The 22,457-nt window shown below is 40.9% G+C and overlaps 1 protein-coding gene across 1 annotated transcript in view; it reads right to left on the bottom strand.

Annotated features, from left to right (window-relative positions):
* Positions 1-22,457, bottom strand: part of atrnl1a (attractin-like 1a) — a gene marked incomplete at both ends in the record, with an annotated part of 698,456 nt that overhangs the window by 561,308 nt on the left and 114,691 nt on the right. The window contains one exon of the mRNA XM_079559364.1: positions 2,017-3,107. Within this exon, the coding sequence (XP_079415490.1) occupies positions 2,017-3,107 (1,091 nt within the window). The remainder of the gene's footprint in view (positions 1-2,016; positions 3,108-22,457) is intronic.

Genomic DNA, 22,457 nt, shown 5'->3' with positions numbered 1-22,457 from the left:
AGAATGGATATCGGTCTAAAATCAGCACATGTCTCAGAATTCTTCTTTTTGGGAATAACAGTTATAATCGCTTCCCTCCAGGATGGGGGAAGGACCCCTTGTTCTAGTGTGTAGTTAAATGATGCTTGCAATGATGGTATAAGTTCAGTACAAAAGGATTTATACCATTCTGATGGTAACCCATCACTGCCTGGTGTCTTGTTTGTTTTTAATCTACCAATTGCCTTCTCAATTTCAATTCTTGTTATAGAAGATGTTAATAATTCGTTTTGTTTATTTCCTATTGAGGGTAAATCTAGAGTCTGTAAATACTTTTTAATTTGTTTATTATCTGCAGAGGGTGGTTGGCTGTACAATCTTTCATAATAATTTCTAAATAATTGTTCTATTTCTTGAGGTTCATGTGTAAATTGGGATGTTTTATCATCCCTTAGTTTATAAACGGTTCTTTCTGCTTGTTGTTTTTTAAGCCTTCTAGCTAATAATCTAGTTGCTTTAGGCCCCACTTCATAATATGATTGTCTTAGAAATTTAGCTTTCTTTTCCAATTCTGAGGTTAACATTTTATCTATATTGTCTCTTACTTCTTTAATTGTTGGTAATAAGTCTGGATTTAAATTTTCCAATTCCCCTAGTTTTCTCTTTTCTTTTTCATAAATTTCCATCTTGGCCTTTTTGAGTGATACAGTTTTGGATATCAATTTCCCCCTTATAACAGCTTTTAAAGCATCCCACAAAATGGATGGATTAACCTCCTGATTATCATTTTCTTTTAAGTATATTGTAATATCTTGTTTAATTTCTTCCTTGATTACTTTACTGTTCAAGAGTCCTACATTAAGTCTCCATAATATATTACGCACTCTAGGGTTAAGTTTTAGTTTCAATGTCAACAATGAATGATCTGATACAGTTGTTTCTTCTATTTTACAATCTATTACTCTGTATAGATCTAGATTATTCATGAAGAAGTAGTCAATTCGTGAGTAGCTCTTATTTGGTGCTGAGTAATGAGTATAATCTTTTTTATATGGATTTAATTCCCGCCATGTATCTACAATTCCAAATTCCTCAAGAGAGGTTTTAAATTTTTTAGAAATTGGGTTTTTGAATCGCCTACTGTTTGTAGTGTCGAGGTTAATGTTCATCACAATATTGAGATCACCACCCCAAATCAGTATTCCTTCCATTTCTGATATTATTTTGCTGGTGAGATTTCTAAAAAATTGTTTGCTACTATTAGGTGGAGCATAGACGTTAACCATTGTTACTTTTTCATTTTCCAGAATGCCTTTTACAATAATATACCTCCCATCCTTATCAGAAAATTCTTGGAGACATTCAAATTTTACAGTGTTATGTACAAGTACTGATACTCCCCTTTTGCAACCATGTCTAAAGATGCTGTAATATAGTTTTGTGTAGCCAAATCCCTTCAACTTTTCGTTTTCTTGTCTAGAAAGATGGGTTTCTTGTAAGTAAACAATTTGAGCCTTTTCTTTCCGCAATATAGAAAATACCTTTTTTCGTTTTATAGGACTATTAATTCCATTCACATTCAACGACATTATCTTGATGTTATTTTCCATTATTTATATGTTGTACAGGTATCAAGTTGTTCCATTCCCAGTATCCCAAACACAAACGTAAACAAACAACTAAACATCCTATGAACACAAAAAATAGAAACTTCCAAAAGAAGGGATACCAAAAATCCCTTTTTATCCCTGTTGGTGGGTAGAGGGTGAACTACCACACTAATGTGGAGGCCCTCCCTCTTATAAGAAAAATCCCCAGCCAGTGGCAACCTTCCCATACCAGAAATGTCCAACATTCAGTTAGCCTCTAGTAGTCGGTGTTCTTATAATATCAAACTACTTATAAGACCTATTAATGCACTATAATTTAGAAACCTTGTTAAATTAACCTGTTTTTGAAATGTAACATTCAAAGATGTATAGTCTTTCTGAGAGAGTCTTCAATTATGATATCTTTGTTTACATCACTTTGAGTTACGGCGAAACTCCTCCAGCCTGTCTCTCGCTCGTTGACCCACACCGTCTCCTCCACCGACGCGTCTCCAGGGCATCAGCTCCTCCAGCCTCTCCTCCGCTGCTCTCCGTCGGTCAGCTCTCTTCGTCCAAGTCAGTTTGAATCCCCTCCTGATCAGATCTTGCGCCGCCTCGTCCGCACTGTTGTAGATCCGTAGTCCGGAATCCCAGAACACTCTCATCTTCGTGAAAGGCGTTTGAAATCTGACGCCCCTCTCCTTCAAGGCAGCTTTTATTGGGCCATAAGCCTTGCGCTTTTCCATCGTGTCAGACGCATAATCATTATCAAAATACAAACGCTTGCCATCAATCTCAATCTTCTGTTGCCAAGCTTTCTTGAGCACCAGTTCTTTAACTTGAAACTGCAAAAAGTTAACTATTATAGATCTCGGGGCTACTGTGGGAGCTGGTTTCGGAATCAGCGCTCTGTGTGCTCGCTGTATTTGAAGTTGAACTCCGTCCGGTAGCTTGATATGTGCTCTTAACAACTCAGTCACAAAATCAGCAACAGATTTACCTTCTTTTTCTTCTGCGACCCCATATATACGGAGGTTGTTTCTCCGCCCTCTGCTCTCCAAATCCACAATCTTGTCGTGCATTTCGTTGTTTTGTTTGATTGTAGAAAGCAGTGCCTCTTTCATTTCAAAGCAGGATGTTTCAAGGTCTGATATGCGCGACTGGGCCTCGGCTATGTTAGCATTCTGGGTGTCAAGGTTCTGTAGCGTCTCTTCCTTGAACTCTTTGAGGTCATCTTTCATAGTTTTCCTCATTTCCTCCTTAAATTCTCCCAGTTCGTGCTTTATGTCTCGTTTGAAATCCAATAGCTCTTTGGTGAGAGACGAGATGCTTTCGAGTAATTTACCTTGTTGGGCGGCTAGGTAAACGTTAGCATCTCCGCTGTTAGCATCTCCGCTGTTAGCATCTCCACTGTTAGCATCTTCGCTGTTGGCATCTCCGCTGTTAGCATCTTCGTCGCTAGCATCGGCCGTTTCTTCGACGGTTTCATTTGCCTTTGATATATTCTTGTCGTTCCTTCGTTTTTTAGGCATTGTCCTCCTTTACGTTGTAATCCACAATGATTTTAAAAGAATCTGGTATCTCCTGGAGGTAGTTTTATCACCGACTTTACGGAGCTCTTTACAGTGCGTCCATATGCAACTCGCCTCACACCGGAAGTCCGAACTGCAGTCTTAAAATCTGCCAACTACATCTCCTTGGAGTGCAGTGCAGAATCCAAGATCCAGATTTACAAATAACATGGCATGGTTTCAATGGGGCTTGAACCCATTTAAGACTTTTTCATTACTTTCCTAAATCCAACGACTGCGAGTAGTTGTCGGTACATGCAGCGATCCAAACAACTTATCTCGGTGGAATCTATGAATACTGTCTGTATTGGATCCTCCTACTTCAGAATGTTAGGAACTGTGCCCTGTTGTTTATCCTGAACTCGTGTCTTCAAATCTGCCAAAAACATCTCCTTGGAATGCGCTGCAGAATCCGAGATCCAGACTTACACAAAACACCACATGGTTTCACTGGGGCTTGAACCCAGGACCTTCTGCGTGTAAAGCAGACGTGATGACCACTACACTATGAAACCTTCCTTAGGCCCACATTTCTCCTCATTGACCAAATAGTCACTGCCAATTCTATTTTCCCATTTCTGATTTGTATCTTCTTGGCAGAACTATGGCCTGTTAATCCAGCAATCCAAGTCCAACTCTTTGGCGCACTTCAAAGTACCGCATTTAATGTACTCATTTCAAATAGAATGTTGGGATCGGCGCATAATGTCTTAATGACCTGCAGTCTTCAAATCTGCCAAAAACATCTCCTTGGAATGCACTGCAGAATCCAAGAGCCAGACTGACACAAAACATGGCATGGTTTCACTGGGGCTTGAACCCAGGTTAAGATGTTTTTCGTTAGTCTTGCTTCCGACCATTGCTGGTATTTGAAGGTGCAAACGTATGGTTCCATGGTGTAATGGTTAGCACTCTGGGCTCTGAATCCAGCGATCCGAGTTCAAATCTCGGTGGAACCTGTGAATACTGGCAGTATGTGACTTTCTTACTTTAGAATGTTAGCGATTTATTTCCATCATTGTTGAATCCAAATTATGCTGATTTTTGTCAGTATTGCCCTCGTGGTTCCATGATGTCATGGCTAGCACTTTGGACTTTGATTCCAGTGATCCGAGTTTAAAGCTTGCTGGGACCTAATCGGACATCAATTATGCTAATCTGATTGAAAACAATCGGAGCACATTTGATGACTGCTACACAACTGCATAAATTCTTCGAAGCGTCAGCTCTTTGGAGAGTAAGATGTCTTTTTGATTATTTTACATCAAGTTATTGGAGCTGTATTCAACGGCAACCGTTGTGGTTCCATGGTGTAATGGTGATCACTCTGGACTTTGAATCCAGCAATCCGAGTTCGAGTCTCGGTGGAACCTCGTAGTCACTGCTCTCTTTAGCCAGTGGATTGTGAGTTTGGTGTTCTGTTGCTCTGGAAATGCACTTGTCAAAATCTTACACAACAGTGATGGTTTTGAAAGGGACAAAGCCCAGATGATCTGAATCTTTCATCGAAAGTAAAAAACAATCAAAGGTGATAATGAAATTAAAAAGTACATTAAGGCTACAACTTATGAAATACTTTCTAAACTTTAAACGCCTGGCTAACACAACTCATAAGAGTTGCTTCGATTTGGATTGAAAGAGCCCAAGTCCATATGCATGATGACATCTTAACACACTGAGTGCCAAAAACAGAAAAACTGTCCGCCACATATTGTGGCCGGTGTCTGCGCAGTCGTGGCATCCAGCGCTTCTGCGGGAGCTACTGCATTTGCCTGTAGTCGTAAATTCAAACCTGTGGTTCCATGGTGTAATGGTTAGCACTCTGGACTCTGAATCCAGCGATCCGAGTTCAAATCTCGGTGGAACCTCTGAAGCCTGGCTGTGACCTTCCTCATTCATAAAGTTAGGAACTGTGTTCTGTGGTTTACACTGAACTGCAGTCTTAAAATCTGCCAACTACATCTCCTTGGAGTGCAGTGCAGAATCCAAGATCCAGATTTACAAATAACATGGCATGGTTTCAATGGGGCTTGAACCCATTTAAGACTTTTTCATTACTTTCCTAAATCCAACGACTGCGAGTAGTTGTCGGTACATGCAGCGATCCAACCACATATCTCGGTGGAATCTATGAATACTGTCTGTATTGGATCCTCCTACTTCAGAATGTTAGGAACTGTGCCCTGTTGTTTATCCTGAACTCGTGTCTTCAAATCTGCCAAAAACATCTCCTTGGAATGCGCTGCAGAATCCGAGATCCAGACTAACACAAAACACCACATGGTTTCACTGGGGCTTGAACCCAGGACCTTCTGCGTGTAAAGCAGACGTGATGACCACTACACTATGAAACCTTCCTTAGGCCTACATTTCTCCTCATTGACCAAATAGTCACTGCCAATTCTATTTTCCCATTTCTGATTTGTATCTTCTTGGCAGAACTATGGCCTGTTAATCCAGCAATCCAAGTCCAACTCTTTGGCGCACCTCAAAGTACCGCATTTAATGTACTCATTTCAAATAGAATGTTGGGATCGGCGCATAATGTCTTAATGACCTGCAGTCTTCAAATCTGCCAAAAACATCTCCTTGGAATGCACTGCAGAATCCAAGAGCCAGACTGACACAAAACATGGCATGGTTTCACTGGGGCTTGAACCCAGGTTAAGATGTTTTTCGTTAGTCTTGCTTCCGACGATTGCTGGTAGTTGAAGGTGCAAACGTATGGTTCCATGGTGTAATGGTTAGCACTCTGGGCTCTGAATCCAGCGATCCGAGTTCAAATCTCGGTGGAACCTGTGAATACTGGCAGTATGTGACTTTCTTACTTTAGAATGATAGCGATTTATTTCCATCATTGTTGAATCCAAATTATGCTGATTTTTGTCAGTATTGCACTCGTGGTTCCATGATGTCATGGCTAGCACTTTGGACTTTGATTCCAGTGATCCGAGTTTAAAGCTTGCTGGGACCTAATCGGACATCAATTATGCAAATCTGATTGAAAACAATCGGAGCACATTTGATGACTGCTACACTACTGCATAAATTCTTCGAACCGACAGCTCTTTGGAGAATAAGATGTCTTTTTGATTATTTTACATCAAGTTATTGGAGCTGTATTCAACGGCAACCGTTGTGGTTCCATGGTGTAATGGTGATCACTCTGGACTTTGAATCCAGCAATCCGAGTTCGAGTCTCGGTGGAACCTCGTAGTCACTGCTCACTTTAGCCAGTGGATTGTGAGTTTGGTGTTCTGTTGCTCTGGAAATGCACTTGTCAAAATCTTACACAACAGTGATGGTTTTGAAAGGGACGAAGCCCAGATGATCTGAATCTTTCATCGAAAGCAAAAAACAATCAAAGGTGATAATGAAATTAAAAAGTGCATTAAGGCTACAACTTATGAAATACTTTCTAAACTTTAAACGCCTGGCTAACACAACTCATAAGAGTTGCTTCGATTTGGATTGAAAGAGCCCAAGTCCATATGCATGATGACATCTTAACACACTGAGTGCCAAAAACAGAAATACTGTCCGCCACATATTGTGGCCAGTGTCTGCGCAGTCGTGGCATCCAGCGCTTCTGCGGGAGCTACTGCATTTGCCTGTAGTCGTAAATTCAAACCTGTGGTTCCATGGTGTAATGATTTGCACTCTGGACTCTGAATCCAGCGATCCGAGTTCAAATCTCGGTGGAACCTCTGAAGCCTGGCTGTGACCTCCCTCATTCATAAAGTTAGGAACTGTGTTCTGTGGTTTACACTGAACTGCAGTCTTAAAATCTGCCAACTACATCTCCTTGGAGTGCAGTGCAGAATCCAAGATCCAGATTTACAAATAACATGGCATGGTTTCAATGGGGCTTGAACCCATTTAAGACTTTTTCATTACTTTCCTAAATCCAACGACTGCGAGTAGTTGTCGGTACATGCAGCGATCCAACCACATATCTCGGTGGAATCTATGAAAACTGTCTGTATTGGATCCTCCTACTTCAGAATGTTAGGAACTGTGCCCTGTTGTTTATCCTGAACTCGTGTCTTCAAATCTGCCAAAAACATCTCCTTGGAATGCGCTGCAGAATCCAAGATCCAGACTTACACAAAACACCACATGGTTTCACTGGGGCTTGAACCCAGGACCTTCTGCGTGTAAAGCAGACGTGATGACCACTACACTATGAAACCTTCCTTAGGCCTACATTTCTCCTCATTGACCAAATAGTCACTGCCAATTCTATTTTCCCATTTCTGATTTGTATCTTCTTGGCAGAACTATGGCCTGTTAATCCAGCAATCCAAGTCCAACTCTTTGGCGCACCTCAAAGTACCGCATTTAATGTACTCATTTCAAATAGAATGTTGGGATCGGCGCATAATGTCTTAATGACCTGCAGTCTTCAAATCTGCCAAAAACATCTCCTTGGAATGCACTGCAAAATCCAAGAGCCAGACTGACACAAAACATGGCATGGTTTCACTGGGGCTTGAACCCAGGTTAAGATGTTTTTCGTTAGTCTTGCTTCCGACGATTGCTTGTAGTTGAAGGTGCAAACGTATGGTTCCATGGTGTAAGGGTTAGCACTCTGGGCTCTGAATCCAGCGATCCGAGTTCAAATCTCGGTGGAACCTGTGAATACTGGCAGTATGTGACTTTCTTACTTTAGAATGTTAGCGATTTATTTCCATCATTGTTGAATCCAAATTATGCTGATTTTTGTCAGTATTGCACTCGTGGTTCCATGATGTCATGGCTAGCACTTTGGACTTTGATTCCAGTGATCCGAGTTTAAAGCTTGCTGGGACCTAATCGGACATCAATTATGCTAATCTGATTGAAAACAATCGGAGCACATTTGATGACTGCTACACAACTGCATAAATTCTTCGAAGCGTCAGCTCTTTGGAGAGTAAGATGTCTTTTTGATTATTTTACATCAAGTTATTGGAGCTGTATTCAACGGCAACCGTTGTGGTTCCATGGTGTAATGGTGATCACTCTGGACTTTGAATCCAGCAATCCGAGTTTGAGTCTCGGTGGAACCTCGTAGTCACTGCTCTCTTTAGCCAGTGGATTGTGAGTTTGGTGTTCTGTTGCTCTGGAAATAAACTTGTCAAAATCTTACACAACAGTGATGGTTTTGAAAAGGACGAAGCCCAGATGATCTGAATCTTTCATCGAAAGTAAAAAACAATCAAAGGTGATAATGAAATTAAAAATTGCATTAAGGCTACAACTTATGAAATACTTTCTAAACTTTAAACGCCTGGCTAACACAACTCATAAGAGTTGCTTCGATTTGGATTGAAAGAGCCCAAGTCCATATGCATGATGACATCTTAACACACTGAGTGGCAAAAACAGAAAAACTGTCCGCCACATATTGTGGCCAGTGTCTGCGCAGTCGTGGCATCCAGCGCTTCTGCGGGAGCTACTGCATTTGCCTGTAGTCGTAAATTCAAACCTGTGGTTCCATGGTGTAATGGTTAGCACTCTGGACTCTGAATCCAGCGATCCGAGTTCAAATCTCGGTGGAACCTCTGAAGCCTGGCTGTGACCTTCCTCATTCATAAAGTTAGGAACTGTGTTCTGTGGTTTACACTGAACTGCAGTCTTAAAATCTGCCAACTACATCTCCTTGGAGTGCAGTGCAGAATCCAAGATCCAGATTTACAAATAACATGGCATGGTTTCAATGGGGCTTGAACCCATTTAAGACTTTTTCATTACTTTCCTAAATCCAACGAATGCGAGTAGTTGTCGGTACATGCAGCGATCCAACCACATATCTCGGTGGAATCTATGAATACTGTCTGTATTGGATCCTCCTACTTCAGAATGTTAGGAACTGTGCCATGTTGTTTATCCTGAACTCGTGTCTTCAAATCTGCCAAAAACATCTCCTTGGAATGCGCTGCAGAATCCGAGATCCAGACTAACACAAAACACCACATGGTTTCACTGGGGCTTGAACCCAGGACCTTCTGCGTGTAAAGCAGACGTGATGACCACTACACTATGAAACCTTCCTTAGGCCTACATTTCTCCTCATTGACCAAATAGTCACTGCCAATTCTATTTTCCCATTTCTGATTTGTATCTTCTTGGCAGAACTATGGCCTGTTAATCCAGCAATCCAAGTCCAACTCTTTGGCGCACCTCAAAGTACCGCATTTAATGTACTCATTTCAAATAGAATGTTGGGATCGGCGCATAATGTCTTAATGACCTGCAGTCTTCAAATCTGCCAAAAACATCTCCTTGGAATGCACTGCAGAATCCAAGAGCCAGACTGACACAAAACATGGCATGGTTTCACTGGGGCTTGAACCCAGGTTAAGATGTTTTTCGTTAGTCTTGCTTCCGACGATTGCTGGTAGTTGAAGGTGCAAACGTATGGTTCCATGGTGTAATGGTTAGCACTCTGGGCTCTGAATCCAGCGATCCGAGTTCAAATCTCGGTGGAACCTGTGAATCCTGGCAGTATGTGACTTTCTTACTTTAGAATGATAGCGATTTATTTCCATCATTGTTGAATCCAAATTATGCTGATTTTTGTCAGTATTGCACTCATGGTTCCATGATGTCATGGCTAGCACTTTGGACTTTGATTCCAGTGATCCGAGTTTAAAGCTTGCTGGGACCTAATCGGACATCAATTATGCAAATCTGATTGAAAACAATCGGAGCACATTTGATGACTGCTACACTACTGCATAAATTCTTCGAAGCGACATCTCTTTGGAGAATAAGATGTCTTTTTGATTATTTTACATCAAGTTATTGGAGCTGTATTCAACGGCAACCGTTGTGGTTCCATGGTGTAATGGTGATCACTCTGGACTTTGAATCCAGCAATCCGAGTTCGAGTCTCGGTGGAACCTCGTAGTCACTGCTCTCTTTAGCCAGTGGATTGTGAGTTTGGTGTTCTGTTGCTCTGGAAATGCACTTGTCAAAATCTTACACAACAGTGATGGTTTTGAAAGGGACGAAGCCCAGATGATCTTAATCTTTCATCGAAAGCAAAAAACAATCAAAGGTGATAATGAAATTAAAAAGTGCATTAAGGCTACAATTTATGAAATACTTTCTAAACTTTAAACGCCTGGCTAACACAACTCATAAGAGTTGCTTCGATTTGGATTGAAAGAGCCCAAGTCCATATGCATGATGACATCTTAACACACTGTGTGGCAAAAACAGAAAAACTGTCCGCCACATATTGTGGCCAGTGTCTGCGCAGTCGTGGCATCCAGCGCTTCTGCGGGAGCTACTGCATTTGCCTGTAGTCGTAAATTCAAACCTGTGGTTCCATGGTGTAATGGTTAGCACTCTGGACTCTGAATCCAGCGATCAGAGTTCAAATCTCGGTGGAACCTCTGAAGCCTGGCTGTGACCTTCCTCATTCATAAAGTTAGGAACTGTGTTCTGTGGTTTACACTGAACTGCAGTCTTAAAATCTGCCAACTACATCTCCTTGGAGTGCAGTGCAGAATCCAAGATCCAGATTTACAAATAACATGGCATGGTTTCAATGGGGCTTGAACCCATTTAAGACTTTTTCATTACTTTCCTAAATCCAACGACTGCGAGTAGTTGTCGGTACATGCAGCGATCCAACCACATATCTCGGTGGAATCTATGAATACTGTCTGTATTGGATCCTCCTACTTCAGAATGTTAGGAACTGTGCCCTGTTGTTTATCCTGAACTCGTGTCTTCAAATCTGCCAAAAACATCTCCTTGGAATGCGCTGCAGAATCCGAGATCCAGACTAACACAAAACACCACATGGTTTCACTGGGGCTTGAACCCAGGACCTTCTGCGTGTAAAGCAGACGTGATGACCACTACACTATGAAACCTTCCTTAGGCCTACATTTCTCCTCATTGACCAAATAGTCACTGCCAATTCTATTTTCCCATTTCTGATTTGTATCTTCTTGGCAGAACTATGGCCTGTTAATCCAGCAATCCAAGTCCAACTCTTTGGCGCACCTCAAAGTACCGCATTTAATGTACTCATTTCAAATAGAATGTTGGGATCGGCGCATAATGTCTTAATGACCTGCAGTCTTCAAATCTGCCAAAAACATCTCCTTGGAATGCACTGCAGAATCCAAGAGCCAGACTGACACAAAACATGGCATGGTTTCACTGGGGCTTGAACCCAGGTTAAGATGTTTTTCGTTAGTCTTGCTTCCGACGATTGCTGGTAGTTGAAGGTGCAAACGTATGGTTCCATGGTGTAATGGTTAGCACTCTGGGCTCTGAATCCAGCGATCCGAGTTCAAATCTCGGTGGAACCTGTGAATACTGGCAGTATGTGACTTTCTTACTTTAGAATGATAGCGATTTATTTCCATCATTGTTGAATCCAAATTATGCTGATTTTTGTCAGTATTGCACTCGTGGTTCCATGATGTCATGGCTAGCACTTTGGACTTTGATTCCAGTGATCCGAGTTTAAAGCTTGCTGGGACCTAATCGGACATCAATTATGCAAATCTGATTGAAAACAATCGGAGCACATTTGATGACTGCTACACTACTGCATAAATTCTTCGAACTGACAGCTCTTTGGAGAATAAGATGTCTTTTTGATTATTTTACATCAAGTTATTGGAGCTGTATTCAACGGCAACCGCTGTGGTTCCATGGTGTAATGGTGATCACTCTGGACTTTGAATCCAGCAATCTGAGTTCGAGTCTCGGTGGAACCTCGTAGTCACTGCTCTCTTTAGCCAGTGGATTGTGAATTTGGTGTTCTGTTGCTCTGGAAATGCACTTGTCAAAATCTTACACAACAGTGATGGTTTTGAAAGGGACGAAGCCCAGATGATCTGAATCTTTCATCGAAAGCAAAAAACAATCAAAGGTGATAATGAAATTAAAAAGTGCATTAAGGCTACAACTTATGAAATACTTTCTAAACTTTAAACGCCTGGCTAACACAACTCATAAGAGTTGCTTCGATTTGGATTGAAAGAGCCCAAGTCCATATGCATGATGACATCTTAACACACTGAGTGCCAAAAACAGAAATACTGTCCGCCACATATTGTGGCCAGTGTCTGCGCAGTCGTGGCATCCAGCGCTTCTGCGGGAGCTACTGCATTTGCCTGTAGTCGTAAATTCAAACCTGTGGTTCCATGGTGTAATGATTTGCACTCTGGACTCTGAATCCAGCGATCCGAGTTCAAATCTCGGTGGAACCTCTGAAGCCTGGCTGTGACCTCCCTCATTCATAAAGTTAGGAACTGTGTTCTGTGGTTTACACTGAACTGCAGTCTTAAAATCTGCCAACTACATCTCCTTGGAGTGCAGTGCAGAATCCAAGATCCAGATTTACAAATAACATGGCATGGTTTCAATGGGGCTTGAACCCATTTAAGACTTTTTCATTACTTTCCTAAATCCAACGACTGCGAGTAGTTGTCGGTACATGCAGCGATCCAACCACATATCTCGGTGGAATCTATGAATACTGTCTGTATTGGATCCTCCTACTTCAGAATGTTAGGAACTGTGCCCTGTTGTTTATCCTGAACTCGTGTCTTCAAATCTGCCAAAAACATCTCCTTGGAATGCGCTGCAGAATCCGAGATCCAGACTTACACAAAACACCACATGGTTTCACTGGGGCTTGAACCCAGGACCTTCTGCGTGTAAAGCAGACGCAATGACCACTACACTATGAAACCTTCCTTAGGCCTACATTTCTCCTCATTGACCAAATAGTCACTGCCAATTCTATTTTCCCATTTCTGATTTGTATCTTCTTGGCAGAACTATGGCCTGTTAATCCAGCAATCCAAGTCCAACTCTTTGGCGCACCTCAAAGTACCGCATTTAATGTACTCATTTCAAATAGAATGTTGGGATCGGCGCATAATGTCTTAATGACCTGCAGTCTTCAAATCTGCCAAAAACATCTCTTTGGAATGCACTGCAGAATCCAAGAGCCAGACTGACAAAAAACATGGCATGGTTTCACTGGGGCTTGAACCCAGCTTAAGATGTTTTTCGTTAGTCTTGCTTCCGACGATTGCTGGTAGTTGAAGGTGCAAACGTATGGTTCCATGGTGTAATGATTAGCACTCTGGGCTCTGAATCCAGCGATCTGAGTTCAAATCTCGGTGGAACCTGTGAATACTGGCAGTATGTGACTTTCTTACTTTAGAATGTTAGCGATTTATTTCCATCATTGTTGAATCCAAATTATGCTGATTTTTGTCAGTATTGCACTCGTGGTTCCATGATGTCATGGCTAGCACTTTGGACTTTGATTCCAGTGATCCGAGTTTAAAGCTTGCTGGGACCTAATCGGACATCAATTATGCTAATCTGATTGAAAACAATCGGAGCACATTCGATGACTGCTACACAACTGCATAAATTCTTCGAAGCGTCAGCTGTTTGGAGAATAAGATGTCTTTTTGATTATTTTACATCAAGTTATTGGAGCTGTATTCAACGGCAACCGTTGTGGTTCCATGGTGTAATGGTGATCACTCTGGACTTTGAATCCAGCAATCCGAGTTCGAGTCTCGGTGGAACCTCGTAGTCACTGCTCTCTTTAGCCAGTGGATTGTGAGTTTGGTGTTCTGTTGCTCTGGAAATGCACTTGTCAAAATCTTACACAACAGTGATGGTTTTGAAAGGGACGAAGCCCAGATGATCTGAATCTTTCATCGAAAGTAAAAAACAATCAAAGGTGATAATGAAATTAAAAAGTGCATTAAGGCTACAACTTATGAAATACTTTCTAAACTTTAAACGCCTGGCTAACACAACTCATGAGAGTTGCTTCGATTTGGATTGAAAGAGCCCAAGTCCATATGCATGATGACATCTTAACACACTGAGTGCCAAAAACAGAAAAACTGTCCGCCACATATTGTGGCCGGTGTCTGCGCAGTCGTGGCATCCAGCGCTTCTGCGGGAGCTACTGCATTTGCCTGTAGTCGTAAATTCAAACCTGTGGTTCCATGGTGTAATGGTTAGCACTCTGGACTCTGAATCCAGCGATCCGAGTTCAAATCTCGGTGGAACCTCTGAAGCCTGGCTGTGACCTTCCTCATTCATAAAGTTAGGAACTGTGTTCTGTGGTTTACACTGAACTGCAGTCTTAAAATCTGCCAACTACATCTCCTTGGAGTGCAGTGCAGAATCCAAGATCCAGATTTACAAATAACATGGCATGGTTTCAATGGGGCTTGAACCCATTTAAGACTTTTTCATTACTTTCCTAAATCCAACGACTGCGAGTAGTTGTCGGTACATGCAGCGATCCAACCACATATCTCGGTGGAATCTATGAATACTGTCTGTATTGGATCCTCCTACTTCAGAATGTTAGGAACTGTGCCCTGTTGTTTATCCTGAACTCGTGTCTTCAAATCTGCCAAAAACATCTCCTTGGAATGCGCTGCAGAATCCGAGATCCAGACTAACACAAAACACCACATGGTTTCACTGGGGCTTGAACCCAGGACCTTCTGCGTGTAAAGCAGACGCAATGACCACTACACTATGAAACCTTCCTTAGGCCTACATTTCTCCTCATTGACCAAATAGTCACTGCCAATTCTATTTTCCCATTTCTGATTTGTATCTTCTTGGCAGAACTATGGCCTGTTAATCCAGCAATCCAAGTCCAACTCTTTGGCGCACCTCAAAGTACCGCATTTAATGTACTCATTTCAAATAGAATGTTGGGATCGGCGCATAATGTCTTAATGACCTGCAGTCTTCAAATCTGCCAAAAACATCTCTTTGGAATGCACTGCAGAATCCAAGAGCCAGACTGACAAAAAACATGGCATGGTTTCACTGGGGCTTGAACCCAGCTTAAGATGTTTTTCGTTAGTCTTGCTTCCGACGATTGCTGGTAGTTGAAGGTGCAAACGTATGGTTCCATGGTGTAATGATTAGCACTCTGGGCTCTGAATCCAGCGATCTGAGTTCAAATCTCGGTGGAACCTGTGAATACTGGCAGTATGTGACTTTCTTACTTTAGAATGTTAGCGATTTATTTCCATCATTGTTGAATCCAAATTATGCTGATTTTTGTCAGTATTGCACTCGTGGTTCCATGATGTCATGGCTAGCACTTTGGACTTTGATTCCAGTGATCCGAGTTTAAAGCTTGCTGGGACCTAATCGGACATCAATTATGCTAATCTGATTGAAAACAATCGGAGCACATTCGATGACTGCTACACAACTGCATAAATTCTTCGAAGCGTCAGCTGTTTGGAGAATAAGATGTCTTTTTGATTATTTTACATCAAGTTATTGGAGCTGTATTCAACGGCAACCGTTGTGGTTCCATGGTGTAATGGTGATCACTCTGGACTTTGAATCCAGCAATCCGAGTTCGAGTCTCGGTGGAACCTCGTAGTCACTGCTCTCTTTAGCCAGTGGATTGTGAGTTTGGTGTTCTGTTGCTCTGGAAATGCACTTGTCAAAATCTTACACAACAGTGATGGTTTTGAAAGGGACGAAGCCCAGATGATCTGAATCTTTCATCGAAAGTAAAAAACAATCAAAGGTGATAATGAAATTAAAAAGTGCATTAAGGCTACAACTTATGAAATACTTTCTAAACTTTAAACGCCTGGCTAACACAACTCATGAGAGTTGCTTCGATTTGGATTGAAAGAGCCCAAGTCCATATGCATGATGACATCTTAACACACTGAGTGCCAAAAACAGAAAAACTGTCCGCCACATATTGTGGCCGGTGTCTGCGCAGTCGTGGCATCCAGCGCTTCTGCGGGAGCTACTGCATTTGCCTGTAGTCGTAAATTCAAACCTGTGGTTCCATGGTGTAATGGTTAGCACTCTGGACTCTGAATCCAGCGATCCGAGTTCAAATCTCGGTGGAACCTCTGAAGCCTGGCTGTGACCTTCCTCATTCATAAAGTTAGGAACTGTGTTCTGTGGTTTACACTGAACTGCAGTCTTAAAATCTGCCAACTACATCTCCTTGGAGTGCAGTGCAGAATCCAAGATCCAGATTTACAAATAACATGGCATGGTTTCAATGGGGCTTGAACCCATTTAAGACTTTTTCATTACTTTCCTAAATCCAACGACTGCGAGTAGTTGTCGGTACATGCAGCGATCCAACCACATATCTCGGTGGAATCTATGAATACTGTCTGTATTGGATCCTCCTACTTCAGAATGTTAGGAACTGTGCCCCGTTGTGGTAACACTTTACATTACGGGCCAGTAAGTCCATGGTACTTCCAGTGGTAATTACTAGTAATAACCGTGGTACTTAGTGTGGTACCTAGAGTAGTAAGTACTAGTACTTACTGTGGTACTTACTGTGGTACTAAAAGTGGTAAGTACTAGTAATTACAGTGGTACTTGTTATGGTACTAAAAGTGGTAAGTACTAGTAATTACAGTGGTACTTATTGTGGTACTAAAAGTGGTAAGTACCAGTACTTACAGTGGTACTTATTGTGGCAATTACTAGTAATTACTGTTGTACTTCCAGGTACTTATTGTGGTACTTTAAATATACTATCGTGAAAATTACAAGATATGTACTGTGATACCCTAGATACAGTGGTAACTCTTAGTGAAGGTGGTAGCCTACTTCTTTGATCATCAAGTGATAGTTTCTAGTAGTTAGTGAAACATCTACTTGTATAAAGGAATGTGTATAATATAAAAAACATAAAACAATATTAGGGAATACAAGTTTCTTTATTAATATGGGACAAGAAGCAAAGAGAGGACAGTAGCAATACAGAGCTTACCATTTAATGCATATTTCAAAACAAGTTTCAAGCACAAGAAAAACACTGCAATACTTTACAAGAGTTAAATAAAACACCAGTAATTACATAGTAAGTACTAGGTACCCAACACAAGTTACAGTAATTACACATTAACACACCAGTAATTATACAGTAAGTATCAGGTACTTACCACAGGAACTGGCCCATATTATGACAAGGGACTTTACCATAAGTACCAGTGACAACACCAGTAATTACATGGTACTTAACACAGTAAATGGCCCATATTATGACAAGGGACTTTACCATAAGTACCAGTAATAACCAGGTACTTCTCACAGAAAATGGCCCATATTATGACAAGGGACTTTACCATCATTACCAGTAACAACACCAGTAATTACCAGGTACTTACCACAGGAACTGGCCCATATTATGACAAGAGACTTTACCATAAGTACCTGTGACAACACCAGTAATTACACAGTAATTACCTGGTACTTACCACAGGAACTGGCCCATATTATGACAAAGAACTTTACCATAAGTACCAGTAACAACACCAGTAATTACCAGGTACTTACCACAGGAACTGGCCCATATTATGACAAAGAACTTTACCATCATTACCAGTAACAACACCAGTAATTACCAGGTACTTACCACAGGAACTGGCCCATATTATGACAAGAGACTTTACCATAAGTACCTGTGACAACACCTGTAATTACACAGTAATTACCAGGTACTTACCACAGGAACTGGCCCATATTATGACAAGAGACTTTACCATAAGTACCTGTGACAACACCAGTAATTACACAGTAATTACCTGGTACTTACCACAGGAACTGGCCCATATTATGACAAGAGACTTTACCATAAGTACCTGTGAAAACACCAGTAATTACACAGTAATTACCTGGTATTTACCACAGGAACTGGCCCATATTATGACAAGGGACTTTACCATAAGTACCAGTAACAACACCAGTAATTACCAGGTACTTACCACAGGAACTGGCCCATATTATGACAAGAGACTTTACCATAAGTACCTGTGACAACACCAGTAATTACACAGTAATTACCTGGTACTTACCACAGGAACTGGCCCATATTATGACAAGAGACTTTACCATAAGTACCTGTGAAAACACCAGTAATTACACAGTAATTACCTGGTATTTACCACAGGAACTGGCCCATATTATGACAAGGGACTTTACCATAAGTACCAGTAACAACACCAGTAATTACCAGGTACTTACCACAGGAACTGGCCCATATTATGACAAGAGACTTTACCATAAGTACCTGTGAAGACACCAGTAATTACCTGGTACTTACCACAGGAACTGGCCCATATTATGACAAGGGACTTTACCATAAGTACCTGTGAAGACACCAGTAATTACCTGGTACTTAACACAGGAACTGGCCCATATTATGACAAGGGACTTTACCATAAGTACCTGTGACAACACCAGTAATTACCTGGTACTTAACAGAGGAAATGGCCCATATTATGACAAAGAACTTTACCATAAGTACCAGTAACAACACCAGTAATTACCAGGTACTTACCACAGGAACTGGCCCATATTATGACAAGAGACTTTACCATAAGTACCTGTGACAACACCAGTAATTACACAGTAATTACCTGGTACTTACCACAGGAACTGGCCCATATTATGACAAGAGACTTTACCATAAGTACCTGTGACAACACCAGTAATTACACAGTAATTACCTGGTACTTACCATAGGAACTGGCCCATATTATGACAAAGAACATTATCGTCATTACCAGCCAAAACACCAGTTATTAGGCAGTAAGTGCCAGGTATTTACCACAGGAACTGGCCCATATTATGACAAGGGACTTTACCATAAGTACCTGTGACAACACCAGAAATTACACAGTAATTACGTGGTACTTAACACAGGAACTGGGCCATATTATGACAAGGGACTTTACCATAAGTACCAGTGGCAACACCAGTAATTACACAGTAATTACCTGGTACTTAACACAGGAAATGGCCCATATTATGACTAAGAACATTATCGTCATTACCAGCAACAACACCAGTTACTAGGCAGTAAGTACCAGGTATTTACCACAGGAACTGGCCCATATTATGACAAAGGACTTTGCACTCACTGCCAGCGACAACAACAGTAATTACCAGGTACTTACCACAGGAACTGGCCCATATTATGACAAGGGACTTTACCATAAGTACCTGTGACAACACCAGTAATTAACAGTTATTTTTCAGGAGGGTTAATCATTTGCCACAAATCTCTCTGAATCAAATTTTACCATCTTTTAGTGCGAGCATCCATTAGTTTAATCAGACATGCAAACACAAACATGGTGTCATAGCGCGTTGGTTTGTGGGAATTTTTTAAAAGACCACTTACATTTCAGGACTATAATTAGGCTTACATTTTTTTTAAGAACTGCAGTTCTACTTAGGGCTTTGGTTTCATCACAGAGTGGACAGAAACATAATAAAACGGTAAAAATATTATTACTGTTTTGATTTTTAGAGAGACAATAAAGAGTTTAAAAATGTTAAAATTATGTTACATGTTCCAACAATGTCCTAATTTGTAGAATGAGCCCAGACCTATTCACCACAACTGCCTCTAAAATCCTGCACTGTCACTCAAAAACATGTTCCTTTGGGTCCGAATTGCCGTCATGCACGAGCTTAATATAGAAGCTGCAGTTACACGTATGACATGAGGTGGCAGTATTGAGTATAAAATGGCAAACTTGCATCTAGCCCCTTTAAATATAGATGTTAAACTTGTATTGACAATTTGTAGGAATATAGAATATACAAAAAAAATACATTGGTATACAGTGGTCTCTCGTTTATCGCGGGGGTTACGTTACAAAAAACCCCCGCAATAGGCGAAATCCGCGAAGTAGAAAGCTTCATTAATTTCAATTATTATATACATTTTAAAGCTGTAAAACACCCCACTACACTTTTTATACACTTTTCTCACTAGTTCACACGGGTTCTCCCTCATGCCTGGTGTACACTGTGTGATTTCATTTGTCTAATAAGATTTTTAGATGTCACATTACAGATGTAGGGGTGGAAACATTGTGAGCTGCACTCGTCTCTGCTGTGCGCTGGTCAGTTTAGCCTCCACCACACAGTAAATTATAGCTATCTGTTAGCTTTATAATTTAGCTTGTTGATGCACTTACGTTTCATGAGGCTATTGTCAAATATGAAAGCTACAGTCATTGCAAAGCTTGGTGCTCATGTCCCATGCACAGTTGCGCAGTGTCAACGTAACTTTGCAGACTGCATTTCGCCCGCTGCCACTCGATACTTCATGAATCCAAGCAGCAATAAAGGTTAACATGCAATATACAGAGGTATAACTTTCACCTCATCCCCCCTTTTAAATTGCAGATTGACACGATTCACGTGAATGGTATTGCAAGGTCAAAATGGTGAATTTCGCCAAAAGGTGACAGATTTGCATGTATGTACATCCTTTTTCTGATTCTTCTGCTTTTGATGATTGTTGTCAGCCATGGGACTTTAAAAAATTCGTCAGTCGTCCTTCACTCCACCACCACCAAGGAATTGATAAAAGGTTGCCTCTGCAAGAAAAAGGTAAAATGCATGTTAAAACATGATTAGCCAGGAGTCAGGACCATAGCCAAAATTTAAAAAATACTAAGGTTCAGTTCCCGTCCTCATTTAACATCCACATTAGGTTAAACAAGTCTTTTTTCTGTAGATGATGACGCCTCGTTAGAGCTCTGTAAATAACACTATTTTTGGCGGGACTTAGCATCGTAAAGCTTAAAATGATGCTAGTGCCACTTAATTTTGCACTCTTTATGTAATAAAATCGCCTTTTTTTCCAAAGTCCATTTGCGTTTTATTTTATTTATTGGTTTATATGGTTGGGATAGTGCATGTTAATAATACCTTTCTTTTAACCAACAAAATGTAGTTCAGCCAATCAGTAAATTAAAGGAACAATCCTGGGAAGAAGGGTCCTATACAATGAAGTTTTGCTCAAGGCAATATGAACGGTAGCTTTTGAATGAAATTAAATTTGTATTTATTTTCTAACTCTGACGCACAAGGGATCGTTGAGGACAAAGCTCTGCTATGCATCCGAACACTTGTTCGGATGCATAGCGATATGTTTTAAGTTGCTAATAAGACTCTTTTAACAAGAATAGGAATATTTTGTATTCACTTGTACAATCAAAGACTTCATCATTCAACCATAAAACAAGGTGAAAAGCAATAACTAGGTCTGGACATTGGTGACCTTAACCTCTTAATCCCCACCTGAACTGAACACATTATCCCCAGTTTAGCTTTACCCAAATCTAAAGGCTTCTTGAAAAAAGTGTCAAAACAGCGACAAAAATTAGACAAAAAAAAGCATTGAAAATGTGGCTAAATGTAACGAAAACAGTATGAATAAGTATAAATAATAAAAAAAGTAGAAAAAAGATACAATGCGGCTACAACATGAGGAAAAAGTTTAGTTAAAATTAGTTTTGTAGGCCTTAGCTTTAAAATGAGGCATTACACTGGCCTATAGGCTGTGGTGACTATGAATTTGGGTAAAGCCGAACTGAAGAAAATGTTGGTGCTGGGGGGTTAAGAGGTTAATGATAATAATAATAATAATGCATCGGTTTTATATGGTGCTTTTCTGGACACTCAAATATGCTTTACATTGCATTATTCATTAACTCCATACCAGGTGGTGGTAAGCTACTATTGTAGCCACAGCTGCCCTGGGGTAGACTGACGAAAGCGAGGCAACCAGTCGGCCCCTCCGACCACCACCAACCACTCACTCACTACATTCGCTAGGCTTCCTGGTGTTACTAAACGGTCTCCCATCCAAGTACCGACCAGGCCTCTCCTTGCTTAGCTTCCAAGGTCTGACGGGATTGGGCATCGCAAAGGCGGTATGCCAATGATGGCTATGACCATGTTATTAGTAACAGCATGTCGACAATATTCAATGTTTTTCGGGTTGATATTGGTATACATTAGTGATTGCTTTTCAGAGTGGGGTCACCCTCTTTATTTACAGGGAGGTTGCGGTCTTAAAAGACAAACCAAACTAAAACATAACAAAATTATATCAAAAGAAAAACAATACACTAATTATTTATAACGCTGTTTTAACAACATGATTCAAAAATGGAAATATTTCTCATAAGCATTTAGTATATAAAAGTTCAGTAAAATTCTAACCTACCACTCAAGAGATCCACTTGTAGATGGAGTTGACTTGATGAGGTGACTGATGAGGCAGCTGATGAGACTGGAGCAGGGGAGGAGACAGATTCATCGGTTTCTTCAGTGCACGTCTCCTGGCTGCTCCTGCTCTGGAATGTTAAGCCTCGAAGTATTTCTATACCAGAAGTGTCAAATTTTTGACTCTGCAACATAAACACAACAGACATTTGGCCTCAGTTCAACCAGTTAGGGCAAAACATTTATAATATGTTTTCTTAAAAAGTTTTCT

This window comes from Gobius niger (genome assembly GCF_951799975.1).
Source record: "Gobius niger genome assembly, chromosome: 7".
Taxonomy (NCBI): Eukaryota; Metazoa; Chordata; class Actinopteri; order Gobiiformes; family Gobiidae; genus Gobius; species Gobius niger.
Note: the sequence above shows the minus strand (reverse complement) of the source record. Positions and strands in the feature narration are given on the sequence as shown.